The sequence below is a fragment of the Xyrauchen texanus genome, chromosome 44 (assembly GCF_025860055.1).
Source record: "Xyrauchen texanus isolate HMW12.3.18 chromosome 44, RBS_HiC_50CHRs, whole genome shotgun sequence".
Taxonomy (NCBI): domain Eukaryota; kingdom Metazoa; phylum Chordata; class Actinopteri; order Cypriniformes; family Catostomidae; genus Xyrauchen; species Xyrauchen texanus.
Genome location: NC_068319.1, coordinates 1,502,446 through 1,519,945, shown reverse-complemented (window position 1 = coordinate 1,519,945; position 17,500 = coordinate 1,502,446). Strand labels below are relative to the sequence as shown.

At 42.4% G+C, this 17,500-nt stretch overlaps 2 protein-coding genes across 2 annotated transcripts in view; one reads left to right on the top strand and one right to left on the bottom strand.

Annotated features, from left to right (window-relative positions):
- LOC127636436 (RNA polymerase-associated protein LEO1-like) overlaps positions 1-17,500 on the bottom strand; it is a 283,037-nt gene that overhangs the window by 148,845 nt on the left and 116,692 nt on the right. The gene's annotated exons all lie outside the window — the stretch shown is intronic.
- opn4xa (opsin 4xa) overlaps positions 7,625-17,500 on the top strand; it is a 17,196-nt gene continuing 7,320 nt past the window's right edge. Inside the window, exons 1-4 of the mRNA XM_052116877.1 lie at positions 7,625-7,770; positions 16,573-16,706; positions 16,843-17,046; positions 17,161-17,332. Coding sequence (XP_051972837.1) covers positions 7,625-7,770; positions 16,573-16,706; positions 16,843-17,046; positions 17,161-17,332 — 656 coding nt within the window. The remainder of the gene's footprint in view (positions 7,771-16,572; positions 16,707-16,842; positions 17,047-17,160; positions 17,333-17,500) is intronic.

Genomic DNA, 17,500 nt, shown 5'->3' with positions numbered 1-17,500 from the left:
AGTTATAAACTCATTGCTTTTGCATTGAGCACTTAAGACAGACGTTGTAATACGTCAGTGAACATCTTTATCTCTAGTGATTAGGCTAAGTAAGCCTGTCATGTGACTCTTTATCAATTAGACAAATTGGAAAGCCCAATAGCCAATGGATGTAGAAAGTAAGTCCTGCCTCACAGGTAAAAGAGCCAATCGACTTATAGATACTGACATCACCTGTCAATCAACTCGAGAACACGCATGCGGATTAGTTCGCTGGAAAATGTTGTTTTTTTATGCGTTATAATAGATAAAGTAACACAATTTAGGATTCCAAAGATGGCCGACAGTGGACTGTCTTGCTAGAAAGACTTTGTTACTAGGCAGTTACTAAGGTTATATATAAAAAAAAAACCCTCTTAAAGAGACAGTAAAATGTAAAAAAAAAACCATCTTAAAGAGACAGTAAAGATTAAAAAACCCTCTTAAAGAGACAGTAAAGATAAAAACCCTCTTAAAGAGACAGTAAACATAAAAAAACCTCTTAAAGAGACAGTAAAAATAAACACAAATAAACACAATAAAGTAACACAATTTAGGATTCAAAAGATGGCCGACAGTGGACTGTCTTGCTAGAAAGACTTTGTTACTAGGCAGTTACTAAGGTTGTATGGGTGGTTGCTAGGTAGTTGCTTAATGGTCTAAGACTCTATTAAGTGTTGCCGGTTTGAAAAAGCAGAAGTAATCATGAGACTTGCCAAAGAAAATGAGTTTTAGATTCTGCAGGTTTAGCTGTAACCTCTCCTCTCAGGCTGCTTAAAGGTCATGTTTCGCAGCGGTCAGGGGGGTACGAGTGGCTCATTAGAGACTCCGTCCAGCGTGAAAACATCGGTCAGACCTTTCCCTCCTTCTCTGTAGTCAGTGCTCACAGAAACACACTGATTCCAGCGTCGTATCAGCTCAAACTCTCTCCTCCACTGACAGCTGAACCAACTCTGGGTGCTTTGGACTCCATGTGTTCATTTGAACCATCAAACTGAGAAGAGGAGCAACAGAAGGGAGTTTGTTGGTGAGACATTATTTAACACATTTCATTTGTTGCATCGAGTGTCTCTTTGGCTTTAATGACAGCATGCACTTGATCAAATCCTGATGATCATGTTCTCCGGCATGATTTGAGAACGTTTCAAAATGCTTCAATCTGACCGTTTGCACAAAGAGTTCACATGATACTCACTTACTTACCTAGAAATAGTGCAGGATCAGAAATGCTCTTTACAGTCCTTACTACAGGTTTAGCTGATTTTAGCTTCTGCTTGTAGGTCAAGAGAAGATGAACCAGACAGTGATCAGAGAGTCCTAAAGTCTCTGGTGGGGCATGTGATGTGTTGTTTGTATTTTGGCAGTTCACAGGTGAGGTTAGTGTGGGTGTTGTTGCTCCGTGTCTGTGATGTGATCAGACAGCTGTTGCAGCGCTGCGTTCACACATGCTTGTGGCGGGATATAAACACTCCAGAATAAACGAGGAAAACTCCTGCGGTGGATAGAAGGGCTTACAGCCTCTAAATTAGGACAGCACATCTTCTTCAACACTGTTACATCTGTAGCATGTTCCACCGCCTCTCGTTTTCCCCGATAACTCCACGATACGATCCGCTCTGAACAGCTGAAAGACGGCAGATGAAGCGCGCTGTCCGGGACGGCTTCACTCAGACAGGTGTCTGTAAAACACAGAGCAGCGGAGTTAGAAATGTCCTTATTAGTTTGTGTGAGCGGAAGCAGTTCGTTCATTTTACTGGTGAGGGAGCAGACATTCGCCAGATGAATACTCGGCAGCGGAGTCCTAATGCTGTTTTGACGAAGCTTCACAAGCGCACCGGCTCGCTTCCCTCGCGATCCGTCTATTGGATCGCTTGTAGAGCCTCCAACTAAAATGTCTAATAAAACATCAGAATAATCAAATGATCAGGTATGCTCTGCCAAATATTCAGCAAACATGAGTGGCAAAAAACACGACTAACATAAACGCTAGAGAGCTCCACACCAAAGCAGCCATCTGCGGCGCCATCTTTTTAGTATTTCCAGATTTGATTGCCGATTTGACATGCTGCATTGAAGTGTAATCTTGCCAAGCAGTTTAGGAGTTTTGGTCTTTCCCCACTCACTAGAAAATGACTGATGAGTTAACTGGAGTGGTGGTGGTGGTGTAGTGGTCTAAAGCACATAACTGGTAATCTGGTACTCAGAAGGTTGCTGGTTCGATCCCCACAGCCACCACCCATTGTGTCTTTGAGCTTCAGTTACAGTCCCTGCTGTAAAATCCACCTATGGTGGTTTTGCTGGTCTGTAAGCCAGGCAAAACTAGTTAATCTGCTCTGTTTTGATGGTTTTTAGATGGGTTCTGGACACTTTTTAGCTGGTCAGGATGGGAGACCTGCTAACCAGATGAACCATCTTAAGTCCAGCTTGGCAAGGCTGAGAGACCAGCTAGACCTCTTAAGCTGGTTTAGGGTGTTTTTCAGCAGGGGTGCAAAACATGCAAAAGCGAAACGTTTCTCCACGCTTTGTCTACGACATTTGCAAGACATAATATTCAGTTCTTTCCAGATTAGCTTGCTTTAAGATTTGATCAAATAGCTTTTGAGAGGTTTATGTTCCGTAGCAGAACCTTTCTTTCACCGTATATCCGGCTAGCTGTAACCTAATGCTATTCTGACATTTGTTTGCTCATGCATAATACAATGAGCTCTCTGAAATGTAATGTACAGTAGCATGGGTAAGTAAGAGGTTTACAGGCGGATTTACTTACACGTGTTTACATTTACATTTATGCATTTGGCAGACGCTTTTATCCAAAGTGACTTACAGAGCACTTATTACAGGGACAATCCCCCCGGAGCAACCTGGAGTTAAGTGTCTTACTCAAGGACACAATGGTGGTGACTGTGGGGATCAAACCAGCAACCTTCTGAGTACCAATGTATTATACAGAGCACTTATTACAGGGACAATCCCCACGGAGCAACCTGGAGTTAAGTGCCTTACTCAAGGACACAATGGTGGTGACTGTGGGGATCAAACCAGCAACCTTCTGAGTACCAATGTATTATACAGAGCACTTATTACAGGGACAATCCCCCCGGAGCAACCTGGAGTTAAGTGTCTTACTCAAGGACACAATGGTGGTGACTGTGGGGATCGAACCAGCAACCTCCTGATTACCAGATTACCAGTTATGTGCATTAGACCACTACACCACCACCACTCCATGAGTAACTTATGTTCTGCAACACATTCCAGTCGGCTACACTAACAGACAGAAGAAAAACAAAATATGATGTTGCAAAAATCATATTCTTAATAATTGTGTTTACGTTTTTATATATCCCAACTGCTTTAAAACAACATAAATACACCAGACAAAGCAACACTGCATAAAATATGATTGCTTTTTAGTGGCAAAATCTGCAAGTCTCACAAGACAAAATACACTTACAGTATATTCAATATCATATCAATATATCAAGTGAATTATCTTGTTTTTACAATGTTTAGATTATCTAAGGATAGCGTCTGTATATGGTAGCACTGCTCATTACACATCCAGCCTTCATCAATTCTGATGAACAGATTGTTGCCAATTGAAAGTGACAATAGTATAGAAAATCAATTAAGCGTGTGCACCAATCTCTCGAGGGCCCGTGGGGTCGGCTCTGTGTCAGTGCCCTGATGTTGATTGCGGTGTGGCTGATTGTAAGTACAGAAGAGTGAAGCTCCACCTCATTGCTGGATTAGAACACAGCAACACGCACGTTTAAAGCCCCCGTTCCATTCATCTCATAAATGCATTCACACGCTTCTGCGCTCATGTGAACAGACTTTACTGTAAAACTCGCCGGCTCACGAGAGAGACACAACATCGCAGGTAAACTCTTTCAATTCATGATTTCTGTTGAATTAGGAAATTACTTTATCTTGACCTATAAATAGCACATTAATTCTGCGTATGACATAAAGTACAAAATAAGCCATGCCATGATTTTAGGCAGGTTGTTAATGATGTGTGAATATTTGCAATCTTTGCTATGTATAGTTGACAAATAACATAAACATTACTCTATTTTATTCAACAGAGATATTTTAGGTTTATGACTGCATAAAGGAACGTGCATATTTTAGGTGCTATAACTAAGCTTTTAGCTTTAATTGCAATCCATTTAAAAACCAAATGAATGTGGTGTGACATATTATAATATACTCTATAATGGAGTTCCTCCATTACTATGAGCTCATAATGAGAGTGTTTATTGCGCAATAATAACTTTAAATAGTTTGTATCATTCCAACTGTTATGTGACTTCTCTTTCAAGTAAATCTGCATATCAGAAGCTGTTTTTACATGTTCACTAGACATGTGAACAGGAGACTTAGCCTTACGTGACTCTATAGATGGTCTTGATTTGATCACATTAACAAAAATAAATTAATAAATTAATACAAATAAATCCTCTTATGATTGGCACCTACACAGAGGACGCTGTGCTCACTGAAAAAATATCACTTAATCACTCTTGAGATTAATTACTTCCTTTAATCGTAAAGAGTCGTCGTCGGGGGCCCAATTTATATTATTAGTATTTTACAGCTTTATTGGAAAACAATGTCCCAAGTACAGACCCGAGTCCAGTTTGTTTGGCTGGTGTGAACTTGTTGTGAACCGGAAACCGCACCAGAGTCTGCTTAAAAAGTTGGTTTCGGGAACAGTTCATGCAAACCCTGGTACAGTTTGCAATTGGTATGAAAGCTATCCGTCCTAACTTGTCTGTAATTCGCATCTTTGCATTTGGGGTTGCCAACTGACGTCCCTTATATTGGTCGAAATAAGATATCCATCCAATGGTGAAACCCTTGAGGGGACGTCCCATATCGATGTGCCCAAAAAGCTTAAGCGTTCCATATATTTACATAGCGAAAAGTTGCCAACCCTACTTCACATGCACATGTGAACACATAATAAAGAATAATTAATTTCTTACAGCAAAAGACTTCCTTCTGAGAGCAGCACGCATCTCTTGTAACGCATCTGCGGCAGATAAATATAACCGGCCCTGATCACCCCGCTCCGAATGGGACTTGAATCTGCATCTCCGGCATGGGAGGCGGGTGCGCTTACAAGGAGGCTAAAGGCTACAATGTCTAGCATCAGTTGCTAGTGCAGCCCTTGACGTCAGGAGAGTGAGGTTTATAAACATTGCACAGCTCTCTATCAGCTGACCGTTACACTCACCCCCCTAAACCTCACTCCCATCCGGGTCATGGCACCATTTTAAGCGGCCCTGTTCGCCCCACTCCGAACAGGACTCAAACCAGCATCTCAGGCATGTGCACTTACAAGGAGGCTAAAGGCTACAGCCCCTAGCGTCAGTCACTAGTGCACCCCTTGAGGTCAGGAGAGTGAGGTTTATACACATTGAACAGCTATCTACCAGCTGTCTCCTGTTACACTCACCCCCCTAAACCTCACTCCCATCCGGGTCACGGCACAATTGTAACCTGCCCTGCTCGCCCTGCTCCGAATGGGACTCGAACCAGTGTGGGAACCGGGTGCGCTAACAAAGAGGCTAAAGGCTACAGCCCCGAGCGTCAGTCGCTAGTGCACCTCTTGAGGTCAGGAGAGTGAGGTTTATACAGTGCGGGTGCGCTAACAAGGAGGCGGGTGCGCTAACAAGGAAATGCTAATACACATTGCACAGCTATCTACCAGCTGGCTCACTCACCCCCCAAAACCTCACTCCCATCCGGGTCACGGCACCATGTAACCGGCCCTGCTCGCCCGCTCCCAACGGGACTCGAACCAGTGTGGGAAGCGGGTGCGCTGACAAGGAGGCTAAAGGCTACAGCCCCTAGCATCAGTCGCTAGTGCACCTCTTGAGGTCAGGAGAGTGAGGTTTATAAACATTGCACATCTAGCAGCTGGCTGCCGTTACACTCACCCCCCTAAACCTCACTCCCATCTGGGTCACTGCAACATTGTAACCGGCCTTGCTCACCCCGCTCCGAATGGGACTCGAACCGGCGTCTCCAGGGTAGGAGGCAGATTGCACTAACAAGGAGGCTAAAGGCTACAGCTCCTAGCGCCAGTCTCCCGTTACACAAACACACATGTCATTCTGTGCATATATAGTTTTGGTGTAAATCCAAAGGGATACTTCAATAACAGTGAAACTGGGCACTTCTCTCAGTCACTATCCAGTTAACAGCTGCTACTAGTACTCACAGTGGTACTCACTTTGATGATGTACATGTTCCACGGATTGGACCATAAAGTGCAATGAGAAAAAAACCCTTCCGGGGACGGGGTGGGATTGAACTTTAATTCGGCCAAGCAATCCATCCAAGTGTAACCCTAGAGAGCTGTCATTGTCAAAATACAATTTTAAAAAGTAGAAACACAATTTAGGAAACACAGTTCCTCAGATGTGATTTGTGGTCAAATGGATTCGCTGTAGAGACGTCCACCTGGATGTACAGTAGGGTGCTGGAGAGGGCATGTTTTACACACCTTGGACAGGAGCGTTTACCTGGAAGTAATCAATATTCAGAGCCACAGGGTGTGGTTCACTGGTGGGATGAAGGGCTTGGAAGAATATACTGACATCCGGAAATAAGCAATATCCGTAAAGCACTCCGGGACACCAGACGTTATGAGAAAGACAGAAGAAAAACAAAATTCTGAAACGAGAGTTTCAACCCCAATCTTGACTATCCAGAGGACACTGTTTTTGCTCAGTGATTTCTCTTTCATTGCTCATGAGACTTAATAGAATTCTCAATTGTGTTGCATTAAAATTCCCTTCTTTCTCCCGAGAGAAATAAAACACACACACATTAAAAGTATAGAGCTATACAATGAATGTGGACAGCACAGCTCAGATCATTTGCTCATATTGAGGTTCATAGGTTCGATGGCAGATTTTGAGGAAATCTTTGAGGATATTGTTTGTTGAGACCTCTTCTGAAAGACTAGAGAAGACACATGGAAGATTACTGGAGTCTTTTCCCAGGAAAAACATCTGAGAAGCAGGAGATTTCCCTTCTAATCACTCTAGTGCAATCGTCTAATCTCATTGCTGTCCGGAAGACACGATTTCAAGATTTTCTAATGATTATCTATTTATTTCTAGTGAAATATTGCAACATTGAGCTCCAAACTTTCCATGTTTTCATCCAAGATTTGAAGAGTACATTTCCAGCCTTGTGTTATTGCTTTGTCAGTTGTCCATATCGCCGGAGCTTGGGGGAATTTTCTGGTTGGCGCAGCACCAGGCTGTACAGGAGGGGGGCGAGAGCGCAAATAGAGCATGTTCTTATTTCCCTCAAGCCCTTCGCATGACATGCAGGGCAAGCTCTGTGACAGTGGTGCAACAGATAAGGGCTCAAACCCAAACCTTTGGTACAGCCGCCCTAAACCACACTTTTCCACAAATGAGAATGTATTTTTCATGTTCACATGTCTCCTGGAGAACCTACCAGAAAAGTTCATAAATCACTCAATTTTCGAAGGCGGATTTACGGCTGGTGTCAAGACTGTAGTTAGATTGTGTGTAAACCCCAGAAGACTAACATTTACCCTGTATTTTTTACAGGTATGGAGGGACAAATGGAGAATGATCGTGGCTTCTTCAGAAAGGTGGACGTTCCAGATCATGCACACTATATAGTGGCATTTTTTGTGGCTGTCATTGGGGCTGTAGGAGTGATTGGAAACATGCTGGTCATGTACGCCTTCTACAGGTAGGCTGGGGATTTCTTACTAATACTTGGTTTTCTCAATCCGGTTTTATGAAAGTTCTCCAGATCTTGTATTGACCATTGAGTGCCTAGAGGAATGCTTGCACTCTTATCACTCAGGAGACTTAACCCTCAGAGACCCAAATATAGGATAATGCGCCTTTTATATGTTGTGGTAGGAGGCCTCTAATGCCAAAATTACACTTTAGAACGTTTTTAGGGAAAGTTGTAATACTGCAACGTTGGGCCTGTTGGGTAACTGAATTTCAGTGATTTTACTCACTGTCTGAACAAATGTAGAGAACATCTAATGGTTCATTTGCAGGGTGCAATGCATATGTAGCCCCATAACAGTAGCCTATATGTCTATACACTAATAATCACGCAATAATGATAATCAGACAAGTCATATGTTTTGAAAAATGGGTTATTATAAAAATATGTTCAGATTGAATTTACAAAACCTGACAAACTGAATGAAAACTTTTGCATTTGCTATGTTTAGCTCTGTTCATAGCCATGTTCAATTATGACAGTCCCAAAGGTGTTTCTTGTCCTCCGAGAAGCAGAGGTGGACATGGCACTTCTCAAAGTCACTGTTCCCATTTTGGACAGCATCAATGGCATCATACACATTGTAGATAAGACAGTCTTTCCTGGCTGGTGGCATTCTGAAATGGAAAAAGAAAATCACTGATTATTTTCCAGGCTAAACAATCTCAGTGCAAATCAATCCCAATCATACTTGCACGTTTTAAAGAATTGACCCATTCCACAGAATTCACACTGATCATGCTGATAGCACTTATACCCCCCACATTACAGAGCATTATCACCTGTCCCTCATGAAGCAAGCAGATATTTGGGCAAACCAGCAAAGCCCAGAAAAGAAAACAGGACCAGTTAAGTCCATCCATCCATCTTCAACCGCTTATCCGAAGTCGGGTCGGGCCCCAAACTTCCCTATCCCGAGCCACATTAACCAGCTCTGACTGGGGGACCCCGAGGCGTTCCCAGGCCAGTGTGGAGATGTAATCTCTCCACCTAATCCTGGGTTTTCCCCGAGGCCTCCTCCCAGCTGGACGTGCCTGAAACACCTCCCTAGGGAGGCACCTAGGGGGCATCCTTACCAGATGCCCAAACCACCTCAACTGGCTCCTTTCGATACAAAGGAGCAGCGACTCTACTCCGAGCTCCTCACGGATGACTGAGCTCCTCATGTCTAAGAAGGAAGCCCGCCACCCTTCTGAGGAAGCCCATTTACGGCCGCTTGTACTCGCGACCTAGTTCTTTCGGTCATGACCCAGCCTTCATGATCACAGGTGAGGGTAGGAAGGAAAATGGACCGGTAGATCGAGAGCTTTGCCGTCCGGCTCAGCTCTTGTTTTGTGACACCGGTGCGATAGAGCGAGTGCAATACCGCCCCCGCTGCCCCGATTCTCCGGCCAACCTCCCGCTCCATTGTCCCTTCACTCATGAACAAGACCCCGAGGTACTTGAACTCCTTCACTTGGGGCAATACCTCCTTCCCTACCTGGAGTACGCACTCCATCGGTTTCCCGCAGAGAACCATGGCCTCAGATTTAGAGGTGCTAATCCTCATCCCACCCGCTTCACACTCGACTGCCAAGGACCAGTTCAGTATATTTGATAAATGATAAGATGCAGATAGTTTCAAATATTGCTACGCAAATACTTTCAAATTCTCAAAGAAATGATTTATTCCTTATGATTTAATAGGCTTTCAATTGTGATTGAAACTCAAAATGGTAACAAAGAAGACATTTTAAACTTGTGAATGATCAAAAATCCCAAAACATAACAAGCTCAAAATCTACTATGATCAAAGCATTCAACAGTACCTTCATTTCTGCATGATCTAGACATGTTACGAATCACAGACATTTTTTTTTAGGCATTTTACTTACTTGAAGCACATCGTCTTGTTTTACTGGACTGGATAAATCAACATTCAAGGCAAGTTTGCAGGTTGTGTGAGGTCACGGCCAGGTGAACAGGCCTATTTACAAAATCTACCATCCAATAGCATTGCAAGGCTGAACAATAGGACCTATTAATAGTGTCAATGTGGTCTTGGAGAGAAAGCAACATGTACAGGGTTCATGGGTGGCTGTGGCTCAGGTGGTAGAGTGGGTCGGCCATTAATCACAGGGTTGGTGGTTGGATTCCCGGCCCACATGACTCCACATGCCAAAGTGTCCTTGGGCAAGACACTGAACCCCAAGTTCCTCCCAATGGCAGGCTAGCACCTTGCATGGTTAGAAAGTAGAGCTAAAAATGTATGTTGTAATATTACAACAGTGGGACACACAGGGACACTCAGATCATTTGGTCCCTCTCGGGAGAGTTTGAGAGAAATGTTTGAGTTCAGACTATAGACTATGTTGTATTATTTACTTGAACTCTACCAGTTCTGACATGCTTATATACTGACAGTCTTATTTTAGTCTTGGCTTAGAGGCACGATTTGCCATCAGTAATTGATGATGACAGCGGACACACCGCAGCTCCCGTCGAATCGTAAACTCGCATATTGCTGACACTTTGCGAGCAGCCGGTCTTAGTGTCTGTTCCAGTCTTGTTAGCCAGGTACAGAGACTACACGGACTGAGTCATGATGCCGTGCAATTGAGCGTGACTTGCTCTGTCAAAGATAAGATCTAATGGTAAATGCATCTGCCCATTCATCCTAAAACCTCAAGGGCAGCAGACACAATTTTCACATCTTCTTCAGCTCTCACTGTCAAAGGTCACTGCTCCCCTCAATCCCATGGCACTTTATTCATTCTTTTAGAGATTACTTAGATGAGAAACACTCTGTTATAACTTCTAAAGGTCTGCGTCACACCATGAGTTAAGATGAGCTGTGAATACCTACTGGAGTCCATGTCTGTTAGCTTTGAGTTCATTTATATGCTAGTGCACTCCAAAAATATCAATGACTCTTTTTGCACTCAATCAAATGCTTCAATGAGAATACACCTCCCCAACACCTAGGATCGTGGGTGGCTGTGGCTCTGGTGGTAGAGCGGGTCGGCCATTAATCGCAGGGTTGGTGGTTCGAAACCCGGCCCACGTGACTCCACATCCCAAAGTGTCCTTGGGCAAGACACTGAACCCCAAGTTGCTCCCAATGGCAGGCTAGCACCTTGCATGGTTAAAAAGGCGCTATATAAGTGCAGACCATTTACCATATTATGATTCATGGCTGTAATGTAAGCTAAAGGCTACTGGCTATAAAAAGCAATACAAGAATGAGCCCTTTGATACAGTATGTCCCATTCCAGCTTTCTGTTTAAACAGGAAATACGGCAACAGAAAGCTGTGCTTAAACAATTCCACGGGGTCTCTAAAAGAGTAGCTCACTCAAAAATGTTAATTCTGTCATTAATTTGATTGATTAGATTTTCCCATGCAATGACAGCTTAGTGACCATATATGTATAAAAAAGCATACAGTATAAAAGCATCAAAAAGGTTGTCCATATTTACATTTATATTTATGCATTTGGCAGATGCTTTTATCCAAAGCAACTTACAGAGCCCTTGTTACAGGGACAATCCCCCCGGAGCAACCTGGAGTTAAGTGCCTTACTCAAGGACACAATGGTGGTGGCTGTGAGGCTCGAACCAGCAACCTTCTGATTACCAGATTACCAGTTATGGTGCTTAGACCACTACACCACCACCACTCCACATATGGCTTGTGCCACATAACCTAATTATCTGAAGCCATGCTACACTATAGGTTTGTGCACAGAAAAGACCCACATTTAAGATGTTATTTACTGATAATCAACGCCTCTTCTGCAGCTTCATATAAGCCATGTTTTTCCATAGATGAATCATACATAGCAAAGCGTGGCCCAATTCTACCATACAGGATGACTGCATTTAAACACACAATGCAAAGATGCACTTATGGAAACTGCTGTTAGCAATGGCCTGCTAATGATGTGATTGCATAATGTAATGAAGCCACACATTATTATGTAACATGTCACTTTGCTGAACAAACTAAATGTTTTTGAGCGCACTTAATTAGATGCACAAGCGAACCTGTAGGGTTTGGGAGTTTAGGGGTCAGGGGTGACAGTGGCACATGTTTAAAATGTGTTTAAAATCTCAATGATTGTTAGCGAGTGAGAGAGACTATGCCATTAACGGCCAGTTACAAGTGCCAGGTCCACTACACACAACAGGAATCAATTCGCCAAGCTCTGTGGGACAGTTCCTAATTTACTCTAGCAATCATCTCTATTAACATTGCTGTATAGGATTTAGAAAATACTAAATGTGCTTACGTGTTTACATTATTGTTTCTGCTATAGGCATTGTTGTGCCGCTATTATTTTTCTAAATTATCTGATTTTCACCTGGCGAAAAATAAGATTAGTGAAAAGTCCCATTGACTTACATTATAGGCAACTTAGACTAGTCATAGCTTAAATGGACACTAAAAGTGCTTTTTCGCCACCAGGTAGCAGAACCATGTTCAGAACCATGTACAGGTTTTTTCCCCACTGTGGGGCTGCGAAATCTGGATTATACTGGACTGACTTGGCAAGTGGCAATCTATGTTGCCGCGCCAGTAGAGGCAATTCTGAGGCCAGGAACAGTTTGTACTGGAGCCATGCTCGAGTGGAAATGCTACTGGAACCGTTACTCACCGTCAATCACCTTCCATCACAATACACAGATGTGAACTGTAGGTGGCGCTCTAACCCATTTCAGCCCTCACAGATGTGCTCGTCCATAGACATTCAGTCTAATGTTCAGTTCAAGCAACACCCTCATTATTTCATTGAATATCTCGGCCTCTGAGTGGACTGCAAGCTCAAATTAAGTGTCACATAAAAGCTGACATCCTCCCCTGACATGTGATGGTATAACATTTTACCATCAATAGTCATTAAAATATATTTCTGATGTTTTGTTTTGCATGCTTTTCCTGCTGGATGGCATATTTTGTTCTGGACATCTAAGATATAACATTGGATTATTCACACAAGCAAACTCACAGACAAGTAAAAAATAGCTAGTTATTTAGAAACCTGCCTAAGGTAAAAAACCTTAGGCAGATATAAAGTTTGTATCTATTTGAGGCAGTGTTCGGCGCATAAAAGAGATGTTTGTATTTGATGACTTATAGAAATCATATTTCACTATGTGATTCTTTTGAAAATCTTTTGAACTGTGATATTAGTGCAACAAAATAAGCTACACAGTCACATTCCTGAGAATGAGAGCTTTCATTTGATATATGACTTGCCCATTTTTGTGCTATATGAAGGACTTTTATTTTTATATAAATATTTCTGCCCCTTACCTCTAGGGGGCGCTAATTTTCAACACAAATATTTTAAGGCCTTATTTTTTTATTTTAAGTAACATAAATGCAGAAGTGTTGAAAAGTTCTGAGAATTTCAAATTCTAAGCTTTCAAACGATACCTCATATGCCTGACATATGTATACAGAAACGTAAACGTTTTAAGCGGAAACTTTTTCCGCGATATAGCGCTCCCCTTTTGACCCAGAGGTTTAAGGGGTTTTACAATTTACGCACAATTAAATGTTTGAGCATTGCACCATTTAACTTGGTTGAAAAGTAACTATACATATAAGCTTAATATTTACGGATAAATAAGGAGTAATGGTTATAGTCAAATGGTTGCATTAAATAAGATGCATTAAAATGAATAAATGTACAATAAATAAAACTCTGTTGTATTAATATTTATGCCCTTCCCCTGATACATTTTAGATACAGTTGCTGAATATGCATAATTTACATAATTGAATATACTAGTTAGTATAGCTCAAGATTATTTATATATTGTTTTTTCAATTGCAATGTAAGTTATAAATATGTTTGAAACTGCGACAGTAACAAGATAACATTGAAATTCATGGCTTTCAACACTTCTGTTTACAAATTTCAAGGCTGCTTATTGGATCAATATGGTATTTGAACTTAATATTAATTGACCTTGCATTACTTTACAGAGAACTTACGACCTACAAGCAAAGTCTTGCCTTAAGAACAAATAGTGCAGCCAAATTACAAACAGAGTTAATTACAAACTAACTAGTAGTAATGAGTAGTGGTCGACCGATATGTGTTTTTAATGGCCGATATCCAGAGAGCAGGGTGGCTGAAACAATACCGATATATCACATAATTTAATATAGTAAATAACATAAAAATAAAATTGTGAAAACATTTATAAACTCTTATTTAGCACTGTATTTACTACATTTCACACTAAGATTTAAATTTGTAAAAAAAAATAATAATAAAAATTATAGTGTATTGGAAATGGTAGATAGCAATTTCTTCAAATTTCTATTTAGTCATCAAATTTTTTTTATTTATTTGCACATGATTTTGTATGTAATGTTAATATATTAGGAAGAAGGAAATCACACAGTTGTCCAGCAAGCATGGCTGGCACGTCCACGTTAGCAGGGCTGGACTGGTAATCTGGCATACCGGGCTAAAACGAGCCACCGCGTTATGCAGAAAGGATAACACAATGGCACCGCGATATGCAGAAAGGATAACACAATGGCACCGCGATATGCAGAAAAGCACAGCGAACCCCCCTCGCTCAACAAGTCAAAATGGCCTGTTGCTATGTAAAATCCCGGGCCGATTTATCTTCCAAGTCCAGCCCTGTACGTTAGCAATGCCCAACCACATTGCAATGCCTAGCAACATGCTAGAATTGTGACGCAGACTTTTGCATGAAACAAGCTCCACTCGCATTTTCTTCAAAATATGTGAAACTCTAGTTTTGCTTCATATGTCTGCATGGTAATATTACTGCATATGTGCAACACAAAGTCATAATCCAGCTCCATCCCAGATTATGGCCAGCGTTACCTAATGACTAAACATCGCTGGTGTTTGTCAGAAGCCATTTGATTGCAGCATTAATAGACTCTTCAACATATGTGGATTTTCCCCTTGGCTGAGAATTGCTTAAACTTCAACCCATTTTCATAAATAAACTACAGTGTCACTTTGCAGGTTGTCTGCCAGCTAAATGTATTCTAGGAAAGCATGTGGTTGTGTAGTGCAGATATGTCTCCTGTGGTTTGTGGTTGAGGGTCTTCCTTTACTTCATAAGTGCAACGCTCTATCAGCTGAACTATCAAGCTTGAAACAAGCTTGTAAATAGTTGGTTATGTAATGCAAATGCATAACCAATAATTGATTTACTTGTTGCTGTGCTGCTGCAGTCCATTATGAACCGCTGTCTAATTGTCATTAAGCTGTTAAAAGAATAACATAAAAGTTCACATTCGAGATCAATCAAATCGATGAAGGCGGGACTCAAGTTTCAGTCGCTAAGTGGGAACCTCGCTGATTATTCCAGCGCCGCGCATCAGCAGCAGTTCCGGTTAAGAGTGTTTGTGTCATGTATGATGTCACTAACTAAACATGCAATATTTGCCCACTGTTTTATGATTGAAATGTTGAACCGACCGACAGTCATTTCCAAGGGTGCAAACTATTCAGCATTTGCCGAAATTCTGCATTTGAATTGACAAAATGTCCTTGTCAGGTCTGTGCTCAACTGTGCTTTTATGGTATTTTAATAACAATTTTCTTACTTCTCTTTGGACTTTGACAGTTGGGAGTTTGAATCCAGTCAGGTCTCCTAAGCAACCAAATTGGCCCGATTGCTAGGGAGGGTAGAGTCACATGGGGTAACCTCCTCGTGGTGGTGATTAGGGGTTCTCGCTCTCAATGGGGCTTGTGGTGACTTGTGTGTGGATCGTGGAGAGTAGCATGAGCCTCCACATGCTGTGAGTCTCCGCGGTGTCATGCACAACGAGTCACGTGATCAGATGCGTGGATTGTAACCGTGCCACCAGGAGGACCTACTAAGTAGTGGGAATTGTGCATTAGGCCTTTACTATCTAAAAGGACCAAAGAGGAACACTATATTTGTGACCTCAACACCTGCGATACTCCACCCCCAAAATGGCTTGCCCCCCCCAGGAGTCTATGTGACCAGGTGGAACATTTTATGATACCAATTTTTATTTTATTGTTTATCCATCCATCCATCCATCTTCAACCGCTTATCCGAAGTCGGGTCGCGGGGGCAGCTGCTCCAGCAGGGGGCCCCAAACTTCCCTATCCCGAGCCACATTAACCAGCTCTGACTGGAGGACCCCGAGGTGTTCCCAGGCCAGTGTGGAGATGTAATCTCTCCACCTAATCCTGGGTCTTCCCCGAGGCCTCCTACCAGCTTTCCACCAATTTTATTGTTTATGTTATTGGAAAATATTATTGAAATGTAATCTTGCCAAACAATTTGGGAGATATTTGGTCTTTTCCCATTCAAGTACACAGGACCAGTATTTGCAAACCTATTACCTACAGTAGATATGAAAATAGCTGATGGGGGGGACATTGCCAAAATGTGTTTATTTGACATATAAATAATGGGTTTGGGGAAAAATGTGCAAGCTGAAAATCACTTCAGGCAATGTATTGAGGAAATGCATTAATGTTTAATATGTTATACACATATGTTTAATGCCTCGGGGTCCCCCAGTCAGAGCTGGTTAATGTGGCTCGGGATAGGGAAGTTTGGGGCCCCCTGCTGGAGCTGCTGCCCCCGCAACCCGACTTCGGATAAGCGGTTGAAGATGGATGGATGTTTAATGTACAGGAAATCTAATCATATGAGACACAATTTATGTGTACTATGAGGTTTTGTAATGCCTGGGATGTAACTGTTTTAATTGAGGTATTTTGTGTTTTAGCAACAAGAAACTACGAACACCGCCAAACTACTTCATCATGAACCTTGCAGTGAGCGACTTCCTCATGGCCATCACTCAGTCGCCCATCTTTTTTGTCAACTGCATGTACAAGGAATGGGTGTTTGGTGAAATGGGCAAGTAATGTTCCTCCAGTCCTCTTCACATTCACACATACTCAATTCCATGCGTTGATCTACAGTCGTTTTCATATGACAAGACACAGCTTGTGGACACAGGGCTTTGACATGTATCTTTTGCTTCACCTTGCAGGTTGTAAGATGTACGCCTTCTGTGGGGCTTTGTTTGGAATCACATCCATGATTAACCTCTTGGCGATTTCCATCGACCGCTACATTGTGATCACCAAGCCTCTGCAGGCCATCGGGTGGACGTCCAGACGTCGGACGCTACTCATCATCCTCCTGGTCTGGATCTACTCGCTGGCCTGGAGTCTGGCACCACTTCTGGGATGGAGTGAGTCCCCTAATTTACTCCAACTTTCCCTCAGCCTTGGATGCAACAACAAATATTGAAGGTCTTCTGTTTATGGTAACATCTGATACCGTCTCTTCTGTTTTTATTGGATAGGTTCCTACATCCCCGAAGGCCTCATGACTTCTTGCACATGGGATTATGTGACCTCCACTCCAGCGAACAAGAGCTACACACTGATGCTCTGCTGCTTTGTGTTCTTCATCCCTCTGGGAATCATCTCCTACTGCTACTTCTTCATGTTCCTGGCCATTCGGAACGCAAGCAGGTACAACACATCTCTACTAGTGCCTATTTGGAGTGGTGGTGGTGGCACTGAACTGGTAATCAGAAGGTTGCTGGTTCTATCCCCACAGCCACCACCATTGTGTCCTTGAGTAAGGCACTTAACTCCAGGTTGCTCCGGGGGGATTGTCCCTTTAATAAGTGCACTGTA